Consider the following 22955-nt stretch of genomic DNA (forward strand, 5'->3'; position numbering starts at 1 on the left):
CTGTGATAATAAAAGCGTTATTCCGGAGGAAATCTTACACTTTGTTTTCCAAAAATGTTTTAGACCCAGATGAGATTTTTGCTATTGATCGTTCCATCCTTAATTCTGTAGCCCGCGGAAGGAGATCTCATACACCGGGCTGCTACTATTGTAAACTGTTGTCAATTTAACTGCTGATGTCAACAACTATAAGATTACGGCTATAAACCAAGTAATCAGTATTCATCTATCATTTACTCGTCTTCTTTCTTGGAAGATTTTTCCTCCTAATTTGCAGTGTCATCACCGTTACAGACATGTTGACGCTTTCACCGTTATGTGCGCCGATTCTTATGAATTTTCATGTTGTATTGACTTTACCTGTCAGTGACCACTGGCGTAGCTATAGGGGTCGCAGCGGTCGCAATTGCGACCGGGCCCCGAAGCCAGGGGGGCCCACGGCCCCCCGCACCACATCAATAAAAAGTTACTATAGTAACTCGGGCCGCGGGCCCCTGTTACTATAGTAACATACTTTACTTACCTTCCTGGTTCCAGATCGCAGCGGAGGTCCTGATGTCAGGCGCTGTGCGCAGCGCATGACGTCACCACGCTATGCGCCGCGCACAGCATCGAGACTACAGAACTCCCGCCGCGGCCGAAGAGGAAGGTAAGCTTAGCCCTGACTGGCGGGGTCCGACTCCCGGGACCCGCCAATCAGCTGTTTTGAAGGGGCCGCAGCACTCGTACGAGAGCTGCTCCCCTTCATTCCGGTCACACTGTGAATCGGTGTCGGCGATTCACAGTGTGAGCAAGTAGTGAAATGAAGGGGAAGCAGCTCTCGTACGAGTGCTGCGGCCCCTTCAAAACAGCTGATTTGCGGGTCCCGGGCGACACATCAGCTATTGATGGCCTATCCTGAGGATAGGCCATCAATGTTTAGGGACTGCACAACCCCTAAGCCTACGATGTAGCAGGCTTAGGGGGCCCATGAGACAGGATCACAGATTGTGTGATCCTGTCTGCTGGGCCCTTTATCTAAGCCAATCACATGGTAGGCTTAGATACATGGCCCATGTGTGATCCTGTCTGCTGGGCCCTGTATATAAGCCTACCACACTAGGTTTAGATACAGGGCCCCAGCACACAGTAATCTTATACTGTATAAGATTACTGTCTGCTGGACCCTGTATCTAAGCCTACGTTGTGGTAGGCTTAGATACAGGGTCCCACAGACAGTATCACACATGGGCCCTGTATCTAAGCCTTAGGGTATGTGCACAGACACTAATTACGTCCGTAATTGACGGACGTATTTCGGCCGCAAGTCCCGGACCGAACACAGTGCAGGGAGCCGGGCTCCTAGCATCATACTTATGTACGACGCTAGGAGTCCCTGCCTCGCTGCAGGACAACTGTCCCGTAGTGTAATCATGTTTTCAGTACGGGACAGTTGTCCTGCTAGCATCGTACATAAGTGCGACGCTAGGAGCCCGGCTCCTTGCACTGTGTTCGGTCCGGTACTTGCGGCCGAAATACGTCCGTCAATTACGGACGTAATTAGTGTGTGTGCACATACCCTAACACGTGTTACTAATCATTTTTTGTGTGTTTTCTTACAGGTTCGGTCATGGACTACAGGGATTCCAGGACTACTTCGATGACAGCTTTTTTTTTTTATTAATAAAATGGTTAATGAGGGTTGTGTGTTTTTATTTTTTTATTTCAATAAAATATTTTTTCTATGTCTTTGTGTTTTTTTTTAAACTTTATTATCACCGCCTTAGTAATGGCTGCCGGCTGATTGACAGCATCCATTACTAAGGCGGGGCTTAGTGTTAGCCGATGCAGAGGCTAACACTAACCCCCTTTATTACCCCGGCACCCAGGGGTGCTGAGAAGAGCCGGGTACGATCCAGTACTTGACCATTTGTAGTGATGGTCGGCCACTGGGGTGGTCGCAGGCTGGTATCAGGAGGGGAAAGGCCAGATACAGTGGCCCCTACTACCCTGGTGATGCTAGGCTGCTGCTGCTTTATTGTATCTGGCTGGTTATGAAAAATGGGGGGGACCCCACGTCATTTAAAAAAAAATAAAAAATTGGAAAGAACGATGTCGGGTCCCCCCCAATTTTCATAACCAGCCAGATACAACACAGCAGCAGCAGGAAGCATTACAAGGGTGGGAAGGGCCACTGTTTTTGGCCTTCCCCAGCCTAATACTACCAGCCTGCGGCCACCCCGGTGCCTGCCCGTCACTACAGATGGTCACTGGTTCGTACCCGGCTCTTCCCAGTACTCCTGGTGGCGGTGGGTACCGGGGTAATAATGGGGGTTAGTGTTGGCCTCTGCACCGGCTAACATTAAGCCCCGCCTTAGTAATGGAGGTTGTCAATCAGCCGGCGGCCATTACTAAGGCGGTGATAATAAAGTTTAAAAAGATACAAGCACATAGAAAAAATATTTTATTGAAATAAAAAAACAACCCTCATTAACCATTTTATTGAGAATAAAAAAAACGCCGTCATTGAAGTCCTCGTATCCGAAGTCCAACAACCGAACCTGTAAACAAACACACAAAAATAATCAGTAACACATAAAGAAGCAAAATTATTATTCTTACCTTTCCTGGGTCCAGCGCTGGAGCCGCAATGTCAGCGAGCTGGGCCCTGTATCTAATACTATCATGTGTGATACAGTCTGCTGAGCTGTGTATCTAATCCAATCATGTGTGATACTGTCTGCTGGGCCCTGTATCTAATCGTATCTTGTGTGATACTGTCTTCTGGGCCCTATATCTAATCCGATCATGTGTGATACTGTCTGCTGAGCCACTGTATCTAATCCTATCATGTGTGATACTGCCTTCTGAGCCACTGTATCTAATCCTATCATGTGTGGTACTGTCTGCTGAGCCACTGTATCTAATCCTATCATGTGTGATACTGTCTGCTGGGCCACTGTATCTAATCCTATCATGTGTGATACTGCCTTCTGAGCCACTGTATCTAATCCTATCATGTGTGGTACTGTCTGCTGAGCCACTGTATCTAATCCTATCATGTGTGATACTGTCTGCTGGGCCACTGTATCTAATCCTATCATGTGTGATACTGCCTTCTGAGCCACTGTATCTAATCCTATCATGTGTGATACTGCCTTCTGAGCCACTGTATCTAATCCTATCATGTGTGGTACTGTCTGCTGAGCCACTGTATCTAATCCTATCATGTGTGATACTGTCTGCTGAGCCACTGTATCTAATCCTATCATGTGTGATACTGTCTGCTGAGCCACTGTATCTAATCCTATCATGTGTGATACTGCCTTCTGAGCCACTATCTAATCCTATCATGTGTGATACTGTCTGCTGAGCCAATGTATCTAATCCTATCCATAGTTTATAGGGTCGTAGTGCTATAGATATGCTATGCTGTCTCATATACACACTTTTTTTGGGGCGGACACATATGTATTGGAGCTATTTCCCTGACATTTTAAGCCCTGAGGGTATGTTCACACGGCAGCGTCCGTTACGGCTGAAATTACTGTGCTGTTTTCAGGAGAAAACAGCACCGTAATTTCAGCCGTAATGGCATGTGCAGGCGTCTTTTGCTGCGTCCATTACGGACGTAATTGGAGCTGTTTTTCTATGGAGTCCATGGAAAACGGCTCTATTTACGTCTGAAGAAGTGACAGGCACTTTTTTGACGCGGGCGTCTTTTTTACGCGCCGCCTTTTGACAGCGGCGCGTAAAAAAAATGACCGTCGGCACAGAACATCGTAAGACCCATTCAAATGAATGGGCAGATGTTTGCCGACGCTTTTGAGCCGCATTTTCGGACGTAATTCAATGCTAAAACGCCCGAATTACGACCGTAAATAGTGTGTGTGAACCCAGCCTTCGTGACGCCCCCGGCTGCTAGTGCTGCATTGTTGGGTCACTTAGGAGACCCAGCGATGCAGCTGAAAGCTGCGGACCGTCGGCCATGAGAAGTTTGCGGGGGGGGGGCCCAGTAAGAATTTTTGCATCGGGGCCCATGAGCCTCTAGCTACGCCCCTGTCAGTGACCATCTAAGCCATTGGTCTGCATCTTGTGGCTCTACAGTTGTGATGAAACTACATTACCCAGCATCCCACGACAACCGTCGTCTGGGAGTTGTAGTATCACTACAACTGAAGAGACACAGATTCGAGACCCTTTATCTCAACAAATATCTTTTTCAAGAACATTAACTGCGATAACCAACCTAGAATTTTAATAATCTAGAGGTATTCTCCCAAGTGTTGTTTTTTAAACAAAAACTTTGTTTTCCATTCCTCTCGTTAAATCTTTTGTGACATTGGACATCCAGTTACAGGAACGGAAAGTCAATTGGATCCCCGGCGACTCGATTGCAGGGTGCTCTTGGTTTTCATGGCAAGTCTGCCATCTTTGTGCTCGTAATAAGCCCAGGGGCAGGGTTTAAAAGGGGCCAGTTAAAAACCCAATATACTGCAATATATAAGTAAATATATACGAAAAAAATTCTCCTAATGTAATGTAAAAAACTAAATAAAAATAATTAAACCGTCAGAATTGCTGTTATTTGCTCACTTCATGTCCCACAAATAATGAAATAAAATGTGATCAAAAAGTCCCATGTACCCCATGCGGTACCTATAAAAAGTACAGCCCGTCCCACACAAAAAGTAGCCCTCACGTAGCTCAATCAATGGGAAAAAAAATTGTTTTTTCTTTGTAAAAGTAGTAAAACATAAAAAACTATATAAATTTGGTATTGCCATAATCGTATTGACACACAGAATACATCTAACTATTGTTTTTATGTCATGTTAAACGCTGCAAAACCCAAAACACAATGGGGGAATCGTTGTTTTTTTTTCCCATTTCACCCAACAAATAATTTTTTTCAGTTTCCAAGTATATTATAAGGCACAATAAAGACCTCTGTGAAATATTACATAACGTCCTGCATAAAGAAAAGCTCTCATACGGCTATGTTGATGGAAAAATAAAAAAGTTGTGGCTGTTTGGAATACTTTTTGGAAAACTTCTCTTATGCTGCACCTTCTCTCTAGAATTGTATTCTCCACGCAACAAGGGCATTTACAGACTCCAAAACAATCATGTAATGATTGCACCTTCCAGACTTCACAACAGGAATTGTAATCTGGAAAAAGGAGGATTCTTAGGTAAAATGCAGGGTTTGAACTATCCATGATGGCCGATTTTTCTATAGAAAAGTGAATCTGTGTCGTGCCGATGGGCAAATTTCCTGTTATGTTTGCCGAATTAAAGAAAAAGTAGATTGAAATGCTGAAAAGCGGATCCATATTTCAGCCTCCATTATCTCATAAGCAGCAATAATACCCCTGTAATAGGAAATTAGTCTGTTGGAAAAACACTGGTGACACAAATTTCCCACATATTGCTTATCCGTAATCCCTACTTTGATGGCGCTTACACTTATGCACTGGGGTACACACCAGACCACAATGGGTTCTTCACATATAACTTCTTGGTCCTACAGTATATCCCCCTGTCCAGGGTGGGAGCCTTATAAAAATTCTTGACTACCCCACACTCCACATCTTGACTTTTTATTATTCTCCTCGGCCTCAGCAATCTTGTTCTTTCTCCTTTCTAGCAAACAATGATTTGCCGCCGTCTTTTTATGCCATTTTACAAAAATCATTGACTTGACTTGAGTTACATATAAATAACAATACAAATCATTTTTGCATTTATTTCCAGTTAAATGTCAGGAAAATGATTTTAGTGCTTTTTTCGTAAAGAAGAAAGAAATAGATAACCAACGCGCTATATAATTTTCCGACCATTACAAAGGCACGCCGGCTCCAGGATCGGCACATTGTGATAAATGACAATCCATTTTGCTTGGGACTTTTTTGTGTTATTTTTTTTCCTCCCTTTATAAAAGTTACACGGCAGCCATATAAATTAGAATTCCGATCAATATTGAAACGTGCTATGTGCTCGATACACTGCAATTCAAGTGTTTGATTTTGCAACATATCAGTCCTGAGTTCTAAATGTACAACATTAATACGTAGCCGGGTTGTTGAAAATCCTTCGAAACCCCTCTGTGGATTTTTAGAGCAGTGTTGTAAGATTTATGCTGTAACTGAATACCCTTACATTTCCATATACATCCTTGCGGGCTAATCTGTAATAATGTTAAGGGACTCCTGTGCTTATAATTAAATACCAATTCTGCATACAGAATTGATATTTCACTTCCCCACCTGAACTCAGGGATTTTCATGTTTCAAAAAGCCTAAGAAATAATGTATGCAGTCGCATTGGCTGGCTGTGCTCCTCTGCAGTTTTGCAGCCCTGAGTAATTAAATATATTAAAAAAAAGTTTTAAAAACATTGTGTGACCTCGGAAATATCAATATCACAGATATAAAGTGTGGTGCAAAAGTATTCAACCCCTCAAATGTCAACAGATTTGTCTGGATTACAAAGGACATAAAACACAGATTGTTGCCGACTTCCCTCCCTGGTCTCATTCTTGCTCTGACATCTTGAGGGATGGCGTTGCCTAGGCAGTGCATGGGTGGTATAGTGCAGTTTCCACCTCCTCACAATTGATCCAACAATGCCCACTAGAATCCAAACCCGTAGTTATTCGGGGAAGGTTACACGGTGTGGATACATTGCGTAAAGGTACACAGCGTATCCGCTTCGGTGGCCAAAGAGGATTCTGGTCTAAAAACCGTACCGAATTGTGGTGCAATTTTTTAACCCGGAATGTCCGCTGCGGAAAACTCTAGCAATAGCCGGCCTCCTGGGATGACGTTTCATCCCGGGAGACCGCTGCAGCCTGTGATTGGAGAACATCACAGGTAAGTAATATGGTGTTTTTTTTGTCTAAGTTGCGTTTTTTGCGGCGCAATCGCTGAGATTCCGCCGCAAAAGTCGGAACACTTGACTGTTTGTTGTTTGTTTTATATCCCCATTGAATTCAATGGGAAAAACTGGCGATTCTACAACCATAATTGACATGCTGAGGCTTAAAAAAAACGCACCGCCGGTCAATTTGTGTGTGGAATCTCCGTATATCACGAACGCGGCGTGTGGATTAGATTTCTTGAAATCTCATCCACTCTTTTTCGACTGTATTATGCTGCGAATTTTCCGCAATTAAATAAGTTGCAGAAAATCTGCAGTATTTACGCCATGTGGGGACTTGCCTTTATTTTGTAGTCTTTTCCTGTTTTATGCAAGTCAATATTGTTATCTTTAATTTCCTTAGGATGCTCTTTGGTCTTCATTTTCACAACTTTCCTTCACAGTCCGACCAATGGTACATAAATTAGGAGTTCTATTATTCATAAAATGATTCACGAGTAAAATCGAATTGTTAGGGCAACAGCTTTCATCCGTACAAACTTGGAGTTTCCACAGCCCGGGCGTTAATACTTATGCAAGTAGCATTTTTTTTTAGCTTTTCATATGAAGACTGATTTTGAATTGTGAGTTTGAACATTTTCTTTGAGAGCATACTGGTATACTATAAAAATACTGGCTGGAACAATTATAGTGTGTCAATTGTAATCCAGAGAAATCCAATAACTGTTTAGGGGATTGAATACTTTTGCAAAACACTGTATGGGGAGGTATAGTGTCTAGAGTAGAAAATCTGGGCTTTCCAGTGATAGGAACTTTTGAGCAGCTCTGAATGGGGCTTGAGCACTGTATAGAGCACCTAAAGGTGCAGCCTGAACATCCTGGGGCCCCAAAAACAGTATCATGGCACCCAACCGTTATGATGACTTCACACAGAATTGGATAGGCCTTAAATCTAGCATCTGATAATCCAGAAAATATGATAATGAAGAATTTAATGATAATTTTGAATTAGAAAATTTTAAATTAGAATAAGTAGAATTTGAAAATGTTAAACTTTGAAATGTCCATTTTATTATTTTTTATTATTTTACACCATTATACTTGTTTGTTTGTGTACTAATGAAACCAGAAATGCTTTAGCAAGTTAATTGGCTTTGCCGAACGACTGTAACTGCACAGCGGTCTGAATCTATAAGGACTATGGATCTCAGTCTCCTATTGATTCAAAAACTACATATGTTAATTTGCAGAAATCTAACTGTTAATTTCAGTTAATTGTCTCATTTTCCCCCCTTCAACTGTAAAATCCTCATTTGTAATTCCAGGCAAGACTATTGAGTGTTTTTTCAGGACCATTTAAGACAACACAAAGTACAAAAACTTAAAAAAGAGAAACAAAAACAACTTTTTAAAGTGTAGCTAAACGTTTGACAAACTTCTGACATGTCATAGTGACATGTCAGAAGTTTGGATTGATGGGGGTCCGAGCACTGACACCCCCACCATTCGCTAGAACGAAGCAGTTGAAGCGTTCGTGTGAGCGCTCAGCCGCTTCGTGTCTGTTTGGCTGTTTGTATCGGAGGACAGACTCAATAGAATGTCTATGAGCCCGTATTCCGATACATCGGCTTTCCAGAAAAAGCCGAACAGGCACGAAGCGGCTGAGCGCTCACACGAGCACTTCAGCTGCTTCGTTCTAGAGATTGGTGGGGGTCTCAGTGCTCGGACACCAACCAATCCAAACTTCTGACATGTCAGAAGTTTGGCAAACTTTTAGCTACACTTTAATAGTTGAATTTTCTATCATCCATGCAGATGACCTATGCCAATGATACAGAATGAAAGCCATCAGATGGACAATCAGTCATTCATTTAATTGCACCATTGCCCCCTCACCCCCATCCCCCAATGGTGCCCTAGGCAGCTCTCTCTACTCTGTCTACCACTTGTCCCAACCAAACATATATGTAGATGATCCATTTTGGCAATATCCAGCTTAAAGCAATGTGAATTTCTGTGGCTAGTCTGGTAGTCCGTTTTCCAAGGGCACTCGTAAAGCTTTAGTGAATGTACAATTAGCAGTCACATTCAGGTAATGGTGCGTGGGGTGGCCCAAAGGCCTCTCTGCCCCATTAGAAGACACTAGTTCTATAAAAGCCACATGTTAGGTTAGGCGAGAGGGCTCTGTTATAAATTTGCATTGGGGCCCAAATTGGGGCTTTAAGTTACGTATCTATTGTATATATAAGTTACGTATCAATTGTGGTGCCGAAGTTCTGAGTTATCAACCAGTAGCTTAGACAAACGGCTGCCTTACCACCCATTGTTCAATTGGGGTTGTCCAAGCCGTGGCATTAACTTTAATGGGCCACTACCCCAGTGGCGGCTGCTGCACAGTGACGTGAGCCTAGCAGTCATGTCTGGCTCCAGTCTTGTGGGACTTATTCATTGCATATTGCTCACATCAACAAAGTAACAGCTTCACTATGCAACCAACATTATTTGTCCACTTTTCTGCCAGGCCATATCCTTTAAGTGGAGAGTACACATGCGTCCACCCTTCCTAACCCCTGCCTGATGATAAATGTCAGCGCCTAAAATGCAGGGTCTGCAAATTCCTGCAACCTTGCAGATTTCTCTCCGCTTCGTTTAATTGTCTCACATATCAGTCTCATTTTTCACAGCGCGTCTGAATACAAATCAGTGTTTGCTGGAAATAAATTCTCTCACCCATCTCTGCTCTCTCCTTATGTTACTGAGCTACAATCTGTTTGTCTGCAAACGACAGTTTACCAGACTGCTGCCCCCAATGTGACTCCAGAACAGCATAATCAAAACCAATAATTGTAGGCTAATACAGTGCGGCCTTTTCATCAGGGTTGAGAGCACAGTATGCCTGGTATATTGACATGCTGTTAAACTGAATACTGCTAAACAATGCTTGGACAACAGGGGCGGAATAAAAATGAGATGGGCCGATTCTATGCCTTTACAGCCAGGCTTTAAAGAGCAATTCCAATCATGATCAATATTAGCAGTGATCGTCCAGTAAACACACCTAAGGTACATGGAAAGGCATTCCAAAAATAGGTTTTGCCAAATACCCTTGTTTTCGTTCTGTATGTCCCTCTCACCATATCAGAGGATAGAGAATAGATATCTTATTCTTGTTACAATGGGAGGAGCTTCCCATGTGCACGTTGCCGCCCCTGCGGAGCAATGCACATTATATGAACTGTCATAAGGAATAGATTAAGAAAAATGACAACTACTGGAAGAGCTATGGTGACTCATAGAAGTGGTTGTTCCTTTTTAAGCCCATTTATTGGGTTAATGACGTCTCATAAAAGTGGTTGTTCCTCCTTAAGCCCATTTATTGGTTTGATGATGTCATGATAACTCATAGAAGTGGTTGTTCCTTTTTAAGCCCATTTATTGGTTTGATGACGTCATGATGACTCATAGATGTGGTTGTTCATTTTTAAGCCCATTTATTGGTTTGATGACGTCATAATGACTCATAGAAGTGGTTGTTCCTATTTAAGCCCATGTATTGGTTTGATGACGTCATGATGACTCATAGATGTGGTTGTTCCCTTTTAAACTCATTTATTGGTTTGATGATGTCATAAAGGGAAATTATAGGAAGCTCCTATGTTAGAGCTGTCCAAGGTACTGAACATGAAAGTCTACACTAAATTAGCTGTCAGGTCACAATGTGCATTTCCATTATTAACTCGAACCAGCATCAGACTGGGATTCTTATGGCCCACCAGAGGACATCATTATGAGGTCCACTATCCATCTATACAGAACATGTGCACATTCATGTTTAATTGCATTGTAATCTTTATCATTGTACACATATATTGTATCATCTATATGATCTATTAGTTTATTTTTGATCATCCTTTAAAAATAGATCCTAAAGATTGGCTCGAAAGTCACCTCTATATGGGGTTGTCTTTTGCTGGATCTTTGGGGTCCATTATTGTGTATGAGCCTGGGCTGAATGGCGAATCCTCTGGTACTCTCATTCTGATGGACCAGACCACCCGTGATCTGAACCCTCCTTATAGAAAAAGTCAGGTTTTTGGCACACAAACCTGCATTTATAGTTATTTCTTTAAAGCCTATGGTCGTGGTTGACTTATGACTAGAAGTAGATGCTAAATTTAACATACCCATAAGCTGTTCTTCTATAGAATGAGAGTTTGAGAGCTCTGAACACGAAAAATAACAAAAAGTCTGGAAATGCTAATGAAATCTTCAGTATGCACTAAAAGAATATTTAAATTCCAAGACAAATTAGGATTAATCCTACAGAAACATCTCTGCATGCATATGTATAATTAGAGGGAGACCAACAGGTCAGAATGGGCTCAGAGTAAAGGAACAGCCAACATTCCGCCACCATTCTTTTGGATGAATTATAATAGTTTCATTTGTAATGCCCACATAGAACAATGCTGGTGCTTTTTCATTACAGGACTCATACGTCTATTACAATGCCTGATCCGGCTTTGAATTTTTTATGAGGATTTGGAGACTAAAGTTGCCGTAAATTAGCATGAAGTGTTCCCAGGACCCTCTGTTAATGCGCATTTCAAGCCACTAAACAAGCCCGGGTTCACCATGGGCGCAGCCATCAACTGCAAATGAACATTGTTTTTAGCAAAATTGTGTCGAATTTACTCATTTTACTTTTTTTAAAGCAACAATCCATTGGGCTCATATTAGTGGACAGGACGGTACAAGACCAGTCATACGCCGCACAGCTAAGGAGGCATTGCTTGTCAGTTATTCTGTCCTTTCTGTAAGACAAATGCACTGACTTCATATGAGTGTGTGCCTAGCTGCAGTGTAAAGCATGAGGGACAGACAAAGCAGCAGACTGAGCTTCAACAGGTAGTGATTTTCAGACTAGCCCAGACTCCCACTAGACAATAAGCTTGAGATATTTGAAGCTTTATTTAATTAAATAATTTTTCCATTCTTATTTAGATAAAGCTTCATCCTTGTATAATGCCAAATTCTGCCATTTATTATTCTAATTTACTTTGTTTTTTCATTTCTCACCTTCTTTAATATTACTACATGCAGTCAGTCAATGGATATAAATAAGAATGTTCCCATTACCATTCCCCCAGACTTTTCCATGTACAATAATCAAGGCCCCTTCCCATATATGCGACAATCAGGAGGATTCTCTCCCTGGCATTGTACAGAAACGCTGAAGGAAAAACGATGCCAGAACCGATCCCATGTGTTCCTATGTGATCGTTCCTGGCATCAATTGCATCAGTTCTACCTTCACCGGACAGAAGAATTTTGCATGCAGCATTTTTCTGTCCACCCAAGGGCACCGGACCGGTCCACAAAATATCATCAGTTGTGTCCGGTTCATGCTAAAAACAATTGGCCGGTTGCGGCTGATTTATGTGATACCGGCCTAAGCTACATTTGCATAAAGCAAGAAAACTCTTTGGTTAAATAAGACCAGGGTTACACCATCTATGACGAAAAGTGTGCTCCAGTGAATGCTATTGCACCCCATGAACATTAGACCAAATTTCACATGCGCACAGATGTAGCCATCTTTATCTTGACTTATAACGCATTAAATTCACAGTGTTGAGAGACTTGAACTTGACTTTTTCAATGGCTTGTGATGTGTCATATCACGCTGCAGCAAGTTATCACTCAGAGTCAAGATAAACTTGGCTACATCTGTACTACCTGATTGTACGAGAGGCGCCACATGGTCATGGCTGTAACTCCTATCAGCCAACTTGGCTGGAAGGCACCGAAGTGAGAACAGGGCATGTACTTTTGAACGGCGCCCCAATACTATGTGTATTTTCTGTAAACGGTGACAGATTCACTTTGGATTAATATTAGTATTATGTTTCGCTTTTTATATATTAATAATGTAAAAGAAAATTTTGAATAAAACTTAATATCAACGTATTCAAATTGGAAGATGTGACCCCCCCCCCCCCCTCTTTAGCTCATTACATAGTCTGTTAATACCTGAGCTTAGTTTTCCAATGTATATGAATAAAACAAGTTGGCAGAAAGCGTGCTCTGTCCTCAGGCTGTGTTCTAGGACGCGAGTATTTCACAGCTTTCATGAAAGGCCCCTCCACAGTAGGAACTCGTCTTTGAAAAGCAGATTTAAAAAACAATGAACAATAATGGTATGCGTTTAATACAGCTCTATAGTTCAGTGCAAAAAAAATAAATGGTGAGCGAAACGCGTGCTTATATCTGCGTTATACCTTTAAATTGCATCACCAAATCAGCATGACATTCATCACTTATATATAAGGAAAAGAGAATAAATCAAAGGCGCTGTTACCTGCATAACTCATTTTGACGCAACACAGCGGGGCTCAACACACATTTTTCAGAGAGCAACTTCAGCGCAACGTAGTAAAAAAACAAAAAACATATAAATTATGTGACTTAGAACACAAAGCGGGTAACGGATACAGCACAAAGCAAGAAGCCGGCTGCTCCACCGGTGCAAGGATGGCTAGAATGAGATTTGGGATAGAGAGCGGAATGCCAGATATGAATGACACTCTGATATTAGAGAAATGTATTCAAAGGGTTTGACAAGATTAGAAAAAAGGGTTTCTTATTTTCCAGAAAAAGCGCCACGTCTGTCCATGGGCTATGTCTGGTATTGCAGCTTAGCCCCATTCACTTGAACAGAAATGAGCTGCAATACCAAACTCAGCCTATGGACAAGAGTGGCACTGTTTCTGGAAAAAAAATAGACCTTTTTATTTTAATGTCAGACAATACCTCTTTGGTCTTTTTGATACATTCTAGGGTTTGTCTGACCATAATATCTATCATAGGAGCCACGCAATCTCATTACTGTCAGGAAAAGTTAAACAAATGTGACAACCTCTAGTTCCCGTCTACATGGACTGGGGCCACACCAAGGCTACTGGTCAGTTGTGGACAATACAGAATATGAAATGGTTAAAATGTTAATCGGAACTGCCGTTATGTCATAGATATATGTAAGAAAACAACATTGGTATAGTCGGTGATCTCGGAGCTCTATGAAGGGCTCAGCCCCTTTGATACTACTTTGAGATTTCTGTTACCCCAAATTGGTGCCAAAAATGGGAAGGGCGATGAACTTTACGAGCTCAAGTCGGTGATTCACCAAGGCTAAGAAACATTTAATGATATACGGCGGATTGGTAGAACACGTATTCATTTGTGATTGGTGCAAATCCAACCATTGCGCCCCCACAAACCATAAAAAATGGGGTCCCTCCTGCTACGACCCTTTGGCTTTACCAGGTACAGTGTCACCTCGCGGTGTCTGGTGTTGCTGCTCCGCACCATTCCCTTGAAAAAGGTCATGTATCTCGAGTGCACGGCGATCCTAGAGATATACATCGATCACTGGCGCCTGGCGGCATGTAACACTTCCAGTTTTTTGCTAGGTAAAATTATATGATGGTCCCAAGTCAGGACCCTATTCGGGACAATGAAAGGAACCTTTAGTAGCATCCTAAGGCTTCAATTATACATGGGAACATAGAGAAATCAAATTTTTTTTCCCACAGATGTATCAGCCATATTTATTTTGTGCTTGAATATAGAAAGCGCTGTAATATGGTCCAGGATATTGGGACCTACTCATGGGTGATTTACAAAAAATTTTGAATAGCTGCAAAGAGAACATTTTTGCTGATCTTCGTATAATAATCTCCAAATATCACACATGGCAATTATCATATATAATGTATATAAATCTAGATATCACATACTACATTGCTCAACAAACTGGTCAAAAGCTTCAACCATGATCTGTAGACTTTCAATACACAGGAAATATTCTACTTATACCACGAAAATATCCATCAGCGGCGATATAACACACGGCTGTAGTCACCACAACAATAGAAGTCCACAAAAAATTCTATATAGGAAACCAAATCTTTCTGGAAAAGGATAAATTTGCTCACTATCGAAATATCACAACATAACAATAATAAATATATGGGACATAGGGTGTCTCGCCCCTATCATATAACGTCCTATGCTGCTTGATACGCATGAACAATACATCAACCAAACTAAAAATTCAGATAACCGAACCTACAAAAACATTTTTAAGAGTTGAACATTTTTGGTTATTTTCCTGCATAAATCCTTAATTGTAAAATTTGAATTGAAAATTTCTGTGTGAAATAGAAGGTTTCACAAAATATGTAGTAAATATTTACTGCCTATAAGATTACACGTCAAATACGTAAATATAGTAATGTAACCATTGGTTTGTCCTGGATAGACCTTTCGACATATATATATAGGTATCTATCCAGGACTATCTTCAGGTTTACTTGAGACCCCTGTTTACCCCGCCTTCGACTTGGTAAGTATAAAGCATATTTACTCAAAGTGGGCCCCTTAAACTCATTGGGCCGTAGAATTTGCTCAGGTTGGCCCCTTCCTGATGCCAGCACTGTATATGCCATGCCACGACGCCCAATATACACAATTATATTGAAAGCGATAGAGATCGTGGTTATCAGCAATTTTTGCAATATACTTCGTTGGGCAATGGTACTCCATTGTTACCTCCGTCCTCCGATATATTTGTTTAGGTATACCTCCAGCCAAAAATTTGACTTCATCTTCATGATTTTTTATGTACACTAACAACTCTAGCATGAAGTATATGTGTGACAATTATTATCAGCCATATTGGGTCTCATGATACTATTTGCGCGGTCATCCGGTCACTGATGATTTTCCCCTCTCTTAGTCAATCACAGTAAGAGAACAAACCCCCCCCCCCCCCACATCCACCCTTCTCATTGCTCGGAGACATGCTTGATAGAATTGACTAAATATTTATCTGTCTATAAATTACATGTCAGTTAAACCAAAGCCTTTGTCTTAAAGGGGTTGTCCAGAATTAGAAAAACATGGCTGCTTTCTTCCAAAAACAGTGCCACACCCATCTACAAGTTGTGTGTGGTATTGCAGCACAGCCTCATTGACTTCAATGAAGCTGAGATGCAATACCAGACAGAACTCATGGACAAGTGTGGCGCTGTTTTGGGAAGAAAACAGCCTTGTTTTTCTAATTCTGGACAACCCCTTTGACGTATAGCCTTTATTATACATAGTTTATTGCCTTTTTTAATTTAAAAACTAAGAATGCTGGGAAAAGCAGTTCAGTGATGACATCAATGAGGGAGGAAGTAGCTAACTTCTCCACCTATTTGCATAATACAGCTGGGAGCCTGGGACATTACTACATTAAATAAAATTGGACTTTTAACAAATACATGTAGTAGTTTTATTGTGCCCTTTGAGACCTAGAACAGTTTTGAAATCTCGGGTCCACACTGTATATGATTGTTTATAGATCCTATTCGGGTCAATAGCAGCTGTAAATACCTAAGTATACAATTTGGACCCCTTAATAGTGGAAGTGGCCGGCAGAAATTTTGATGAGTTCCATAATAAACAAAACTGGACAACAAAACGTGATTGAGTATACTGCAAAAATGCTCATAATCGTCTGCAGTGTCCTTCTTTATAATTGTGTAGGGCGGGTGGTACACTTTAACCATTAGTCATCTCATATATTAGGGAATTGCTTGCATATACTAGATACACTAAAATCACTCCCTTCACAAGTGGAGGGCGCAATAAATTCATATGCACTACACTTTCCCTGCCAGCTCTTCAGCAAACACATGCTGTTTTATGACCGTTCAGGCTGCCAGAGACAACAGTCTATACTCCGCAGACAAATGACCGGGAATATGAATCCCTGCAATAGTATTTATTCTATATTATTTTTCCAAGAAGTTCTAGAAATAACAAATCATTAAAGAGATTTTTCCCAAAAATAAAAGCTATGGCATATCAATGGGACTGGAGGGGGGTCCGACCAATTAGAACCCCCTATGATACCAAGAATAGAGTGGCTGCAGACCCTTCTAGACTTTCTCTGCACAATGCCACACTCTACCAGGCCCTTTGTAGAGAACTGTACCCATACAATGCACCCCTTGGTCCCTTCGTTTACTTGTTTAGTGGAGGCCCCAATGGTCAGACCCCCATCCTACTGATAGATTCTAACTTTTAATTGTGGGAAAGCCTATGTAAGTATTTGTTATTTATGGAATTTCTTGGGAGAATAATATAGATTAAAGGGGTTTTCCAGGATTGGAAAAAAGGATTTGCATTTTTCAAGAAACAGCGCCACTCTTGTCCAAGGGCTGTATCTGGTATTGCAGCTTATCCCCATTTACGTAAATGGGGCTGAGTTGCAATATCCGGCACTGCCCATCCATAAGAGTGGCGTTGCTTCTGGGAAAAAAAGGCAGACTTTTTTTTTTCCAATCCTAAATAACCCCTTTAGTCTTCACTAATATATTAGCCTCTTGCCTAACAATTCCCGAAATCCTATTTGGTATGATCCAATTGGCTTGTGTTTATGGATTTATAGGCAGTAAATATTTGCAAACACCTTAACTAAAAAGCGATGGTAACAGTAACCTGTATACATTTTGAAGCACCTCACATTTTTCTCAAAACTTTCCAAAGAACAATAAAGCATAATAAATAATGGCGCCATCATATGTCACCATATAGTAGCCGTAACAGTAACAATCTCCAATAAACCCTATAAATAATATAACCAGCTACCTCCACTCCTTGGACCTTGAGTTTCATATGATCTTCTCGTGTTGTTTTCCCATCTTTTCGCTTTTTCCAGCAATATCCATCTTTCCGGTATTTCACCTTCTTCCGATTGTACAATATCATGGAACCATTCTGTGGCCTGGAAGAAACCACAAGCAAATGAAGTCACAAGAAGAAGAAAAAATACTGAACAAATTTATGATGAAAAGCAGCAGGGTCTGGAAAAGTCACGAGCGAAAAGCAATATCCTCCATTTAGCGAAGAATAATTTTTCACTTTTTATTGCCGGAGGCTGGATCTCTTTAGATGCTTTATGACCTGCAAACATTTACTTGTGGATTTTGTAGCTAATGAATTAAATGTGTCAATGATAGGTATAAAAGAAGATCTTGTAAGTAATAAGTGCTCCTTGGCTGCTGATATACGGCATCGGGGATTTGCTGTGTTCCGAAAAACCTAAGGAACTTAGAGGAAGAAAATGCTTATGGCAGAGACCGCGATGGGCATTAACCTTTGTTTTATATACTGGTAATTAAATAAGGCCTCCATCATAAAGAAGGTCGTGGTTATTCCAAGCGGCCTGTAAATCTCTTCCACTCCCCATTGCCGGTTTATCGGCTTTCCATAAATATTATTTCTTTTATATATCTTATTTTATACATTTTGCAAATTAAAAACAAACATTGTGGGGGCCCAGAAGTCTCTAACCCCATGATGCTCCTTTCCGCCATTGTTTTTTGGTTTTATGATGTCACGCCGGTCATGGTATTGTATAAATAACACTTGAACTTTATTCTACGGGTCGTTACCTTTACACCAATACCAGATATGTACAGGTTTTGAAAAATATTTGACTATTTTGGTACAGTTAAAGATCATAGACCTAAAAATGTTTTTGATTCACCCATTTTTCGAGAGACGTAATTTTTGGCTTATTTTTTGCGGTAAGCTATATTTTTTGATGGTACTATTTTGGGGCGCATGTATCTAATTGATTAACTTATATTAATTTTTTAGAGTGGGTTAATTGGGAAATAACAGCTATTTCGTCATCTTGTTTTCTTTTTGTCTTTTCTTTTTTTACGGAGCTAAAATATTGTACTCAATTATAAAACAGTATGCATTAAACTCCTAAGCTCCCTCTAGTGGTAACTGCAGGCAACCAGAATTTTATTATTTAAAGGAGTTATGTGGGGACTGAAAAGTATTAGCAGTGTACTCAATGCATTATGTGAGTACACTCGCTACTATACATTCCGCGCTGATGATGAGATTTTAATAAATTTTTATAGCGTTGCCGGGGTACCAAAAGTCTAGTGGCACAGACTTCCTTGATGACACGACTCTTCGTCATGTGAGCGGCTCCGCTGTACTCTATGTATAAGCAGGAGCAGTACTACAGCGAGTACATAGAGTAAAGTGGGGCCGGTCATGTGACGAAGAGTCGTGTCGTCATGAAGGAAGACTGTGCAACTAGACTCCCAGTCCCCCGTCAGCGCTATAAAAGTCTATAAAAATCTCATAATCAGCGCGACGGGGAACCGGAATGTATATTAGCGAGTGTATCACATACTGCAGGGACTACACTGATAATAATTTTCGGGCCCCACATAACCCCTTTAACTCTATTCCTATACAGGGGATTTTGATCTTTGAATCAGAAATATTCAGCTTTCTCCGCTATATAGATATATTAAGAAATCAATCATCATCAAAATGACACAGAGTTACTGTATAAGGTAAACATTTACTTTAAATGAATAATATTAGAAAAAAGTTGTGTCCTTTATTTTTTCGGAAACAGCGCCACTCTTAAGCATGGGCTGTATTTGGTATTGCAGTTCAACCCCATTCAAGTCCTGTTGGAAAAACCTCTAAAACATCAAACATGGATATTTTTACCAGGCTCAGCTAATATTTTGTAAGATAGGGAATATGAAACCCACAGGTGTTTCTTCTTATCTCAGTGAGTTAAATGACAGTCAGCTCTGCTACATCTGTATGCTTTCTACGCATTGATGAGCTTCAATTTGAAACTTTATGTGATATTCTATCTACCATACCAGGGTTCATATATCAATTGACTATACCCAAAAAAAAAAAATGCTGCATAAATGTTATATAGTACAAGCATTTAACCTATATATCAATGTACAGTGCAGTATTTATGTTTAGACAATAATGGGAGCGGGTTGTGAGAGATTATATGACGTTAGACTGATATTTTTCCAAAAACAGCGCCACTTTTGTTAATTGGCTGCGTCTGGTATTGCAGCTCTGCCTAATTAACTTGAACCTGCAATACCAGACATAGCCATATGAACAATGGTGGTGCTGTTTCTAGAAAAACAAAAGATCTTTTTTCCTCATCTCTAACAACCCCTTAAAATTAAATTCTCAAAATCTTAACATAAAGTTCTGAAGTTCCTTAACTCTTTGCAATGATTAATTGTCCCAATTTTAACGTAAATTCATGTTTTTAAAGCGCCGTAGATTCTATTTATAACAAATTTTGAATTGAAAAATGAAACATTTATTCGTCTTCCAAAGTAATCACTCTTGAGTTGCGATATATTGAACAGATAACTAAGTATGAAACCATATGCTAAACAGAAGCCGTTCATTTTGGAGTGATATAAAAACACGTGAGGAGAGATGCCACGCATCCCACAGAGACAGCAATACGCATTTGCAAAAATTTACAGTGCTCTGTTAGTCACAGTAATTGGCTTTCGGAACACAAGAACAGAAAGAAATACAACAACACAAGGCATAAACAGAAACAGCAGTCGTAAAAAACTTTCATACAAAGTGCTAGTCTGACCATATTTCATCGGAAAAACTCCCTAGCGACATTAGAAAAATTATAACAAGGAACAAAGTTCTAATGTGGATGTGATCACCATGCGGAAAAAATATCACAAAATAATCCACATGTTCAATAAAGTTAGTTAAAGAAAAAAGTCCATACAAATAGAAATTTGTTGCATATTTTTCTTCCTAGGGGGCAGTATTAACGTAGTTATATTCTTGTACATAGGGGCAGTATTATAGTCGTTATATTCTTGTATATAGGGGGCAGTATTATAGTAGTTATATTCTTGTATATAGGAGCAGTATTATAGTAGTTATAATCTTGTATATAGGAGGCAGTATTATAGTAGTTATATTCTTGTACATAGGGGCAGTATTATAGTAGTTATATTCTTGTATATAGGAAGCAGTATTATAGTAGTTATATTCTTGTACATAGGGGGCAGTATTATTGTAGTTATGTTCTTGTATATAAGAGGCAGTATTATAGTAGTTATATTCTTGTATATAGGGGGCAGTATTATAGTAGTTATATTCTTGTATATAGGAGCAGTATTATAATAGTTATATTCTTGTATATAGGGGCAGTATTATAGTAGTTATATTCTTGTATATAGAGGGCAGTACTATAGTAGTTATATTCTTGTATATAGGGGGTAGTATTATAGTAGTAATATTCTTGTATATAGGAGGCAGTATTATAGTAGTTATATTCTTGTATATAGAGGACAGTATTATAGTAGTTATATTCTTGTACATAGGGGGGCAGTATTATAGTAGTTATATTCTTGTATATAGGAGCAGTATTATAGTGGTTATATTCTTGTATATATGAGGCAGTATTATAGTAGTTATATTCTTGTGTATTATAGCAGTTATATTCTTGTACATAGGGGGCACTATTATAGTAGTTATATTCTTGTACGTAGCGGGCAGTATTATAGTAGTTATATCCTTGTATATATGGGGGCAGTATTATAGTAGTTATATTCTTGTATATAGGAGGCAGTATTATAGTAGTTATATTCTTGTATATAGGAGGCAGTATTATAGTAGTTATATTCTTGTATATAGGAGCAGTATTATAGTAGTTATATTCTTGTATATAGGAGCAGTATTATAGTAGTTATATTCTTGTATATAGGAGCAGTATTATAGTAGTTATATTCTTGTATATAGGAGCAGTATTATAGTAGTTATATTCTTGTATATAGGAGCAGTATTATAGTAATTATATTCTTGTATATAGGGGCAGTAGTATAGTAGTTATATTCTTGTATATAGGGGGCAGTATTATAGTAGTTATATTCTTGTATATAGGGAGCAGTATTATAGTAGTTATATTCTTGTATATAGGAGCAGTATTACAGTAGTTATATTCTTGTACATAGGGGCAGTATTATAGTAGTTATATTCTTGTATATAGGGGGCAGTATTATAGTAGTTATATTCTTGTATATAGGAGACAGTATTATAGTAGTTATATTCTTGTATATAGGAGGCAGTATTATAGTAGTTATATTCTTGTACATAGGGAGCAGTATTATAGTAGTTATATTCTTGTATATATAGAGGCAGTATTATAGTAGTTATATTCTTGTACATAGGAGCAGTATTATCGTAGTTATATTCTTGTATATAGGGGGCAGTATTATAATAGTTTTATTCTTGTACATGGGGCAGACTTATAGTAGTTAGATTCTTCTCCATATGTAGGTGGCAGTATTAGGGCATGTTCACACGTGGCGGAATTGCTGTGGAATTCTGCTGCGGACAGTCTGTCCATTGGTTTCCACACCTTTTTAGTTATCTTCGTGCAGACGTTGCGGACAACTCCGCTGCGGACCATAGGCTGCGGCGCAGAATTTGGTGTCCGCAGCATACACTGGCTGTTGCGGACTTGATGCGTACTTGTGGCGGAATTTCTCCATTGACTTCAATTTAGTTGCAAAATTACGCAATGACATCCGCAGATGTTATGTGTGTTGCGTTGCGGATTGCTTTCACGAACAGGATATTTCTTCATTCTGGCTGGACCTATGTGTTTCGAGGTCTATAGCCAGACTGAGATGGAATGTTTTAAAAGACAGCAGGAAGTACTCTTCACCTGAATCCGCAATGACTAATCTGCAGCAATTTACTGCACATTTTAGGCAAAGGCGCAACGGAATCTGCAACGCAGATTATGTGCGGCATTGATGCGGACAGTGTCTGCAGAATTCTGCCACGTCTGAACATGCCCTTATAGTGGTTTTATTCTGGCACATAGGAGTCAGTATTATAGTAAACTGTACTGTATATCGTTTTACGCATCCGTTGCTTGCTATACACCCATACTGAACCTTCGATATTATGGCCAGATGGATGAGAGTAAAACTTGACTGCATGATCAGACTAAAGTCTGTAAACACGGAGACACATAGGTCTGCATAGGAGCTGTATACACAAAATGACAGAATATTTTCGATCAAGACTATTTCCAAAGTTACTTTATTTCTTGTTTTCGATGTTCTGGACTAAACAATTGTTTGCAAAAGTTCCATAGTTAACACTGGTAAGTACCGAAAACTCCTTCTTATTAC

General features: G+C 39.9%; 1 protein-coding gene across 7 annotated transcripts in view; it reads right to left on the reverse strand.

The window, feature by feature from the left end:
* Window positions 1-22955, reverse strand: part of CAMTA1 (calmodulin binding transcription activator 1) — a 1213376-nt gene that overhangs the window by 743484 nt on the left and 446937 nt on the right. For all 7 annotated transcript variants that reach the window (XM_075839423.1, XM_075839422.1, XM_075839421.1 and 4 more), the window contains exon 4: window positions 17563-17698. In XM_075839423.1, coding sequence (XP_075695538.1) covers window positions 17563-17698 — 136 coding nt within the window. The remainder of the gene's footprint in view (window positions 1-17562; window positions 17699-22955) is intronic.

Source organism: Rhinoderma darwinii, chromosome 10 (genome assembly GCF_050947455.1).
Source record: "Rhinoderma darwinii isolate aRhiDar2 chromosome 10, aRhiDar2.hap1, whole genome shotgun sequence".
In the NCBI taxonomy this organism is placed as follows: Eukaryota; Metazoa; Chordata; class Amphibia; order Anura; family Rhinodermatidae; genus Rhinoderma; species Rhinoderma darwinii.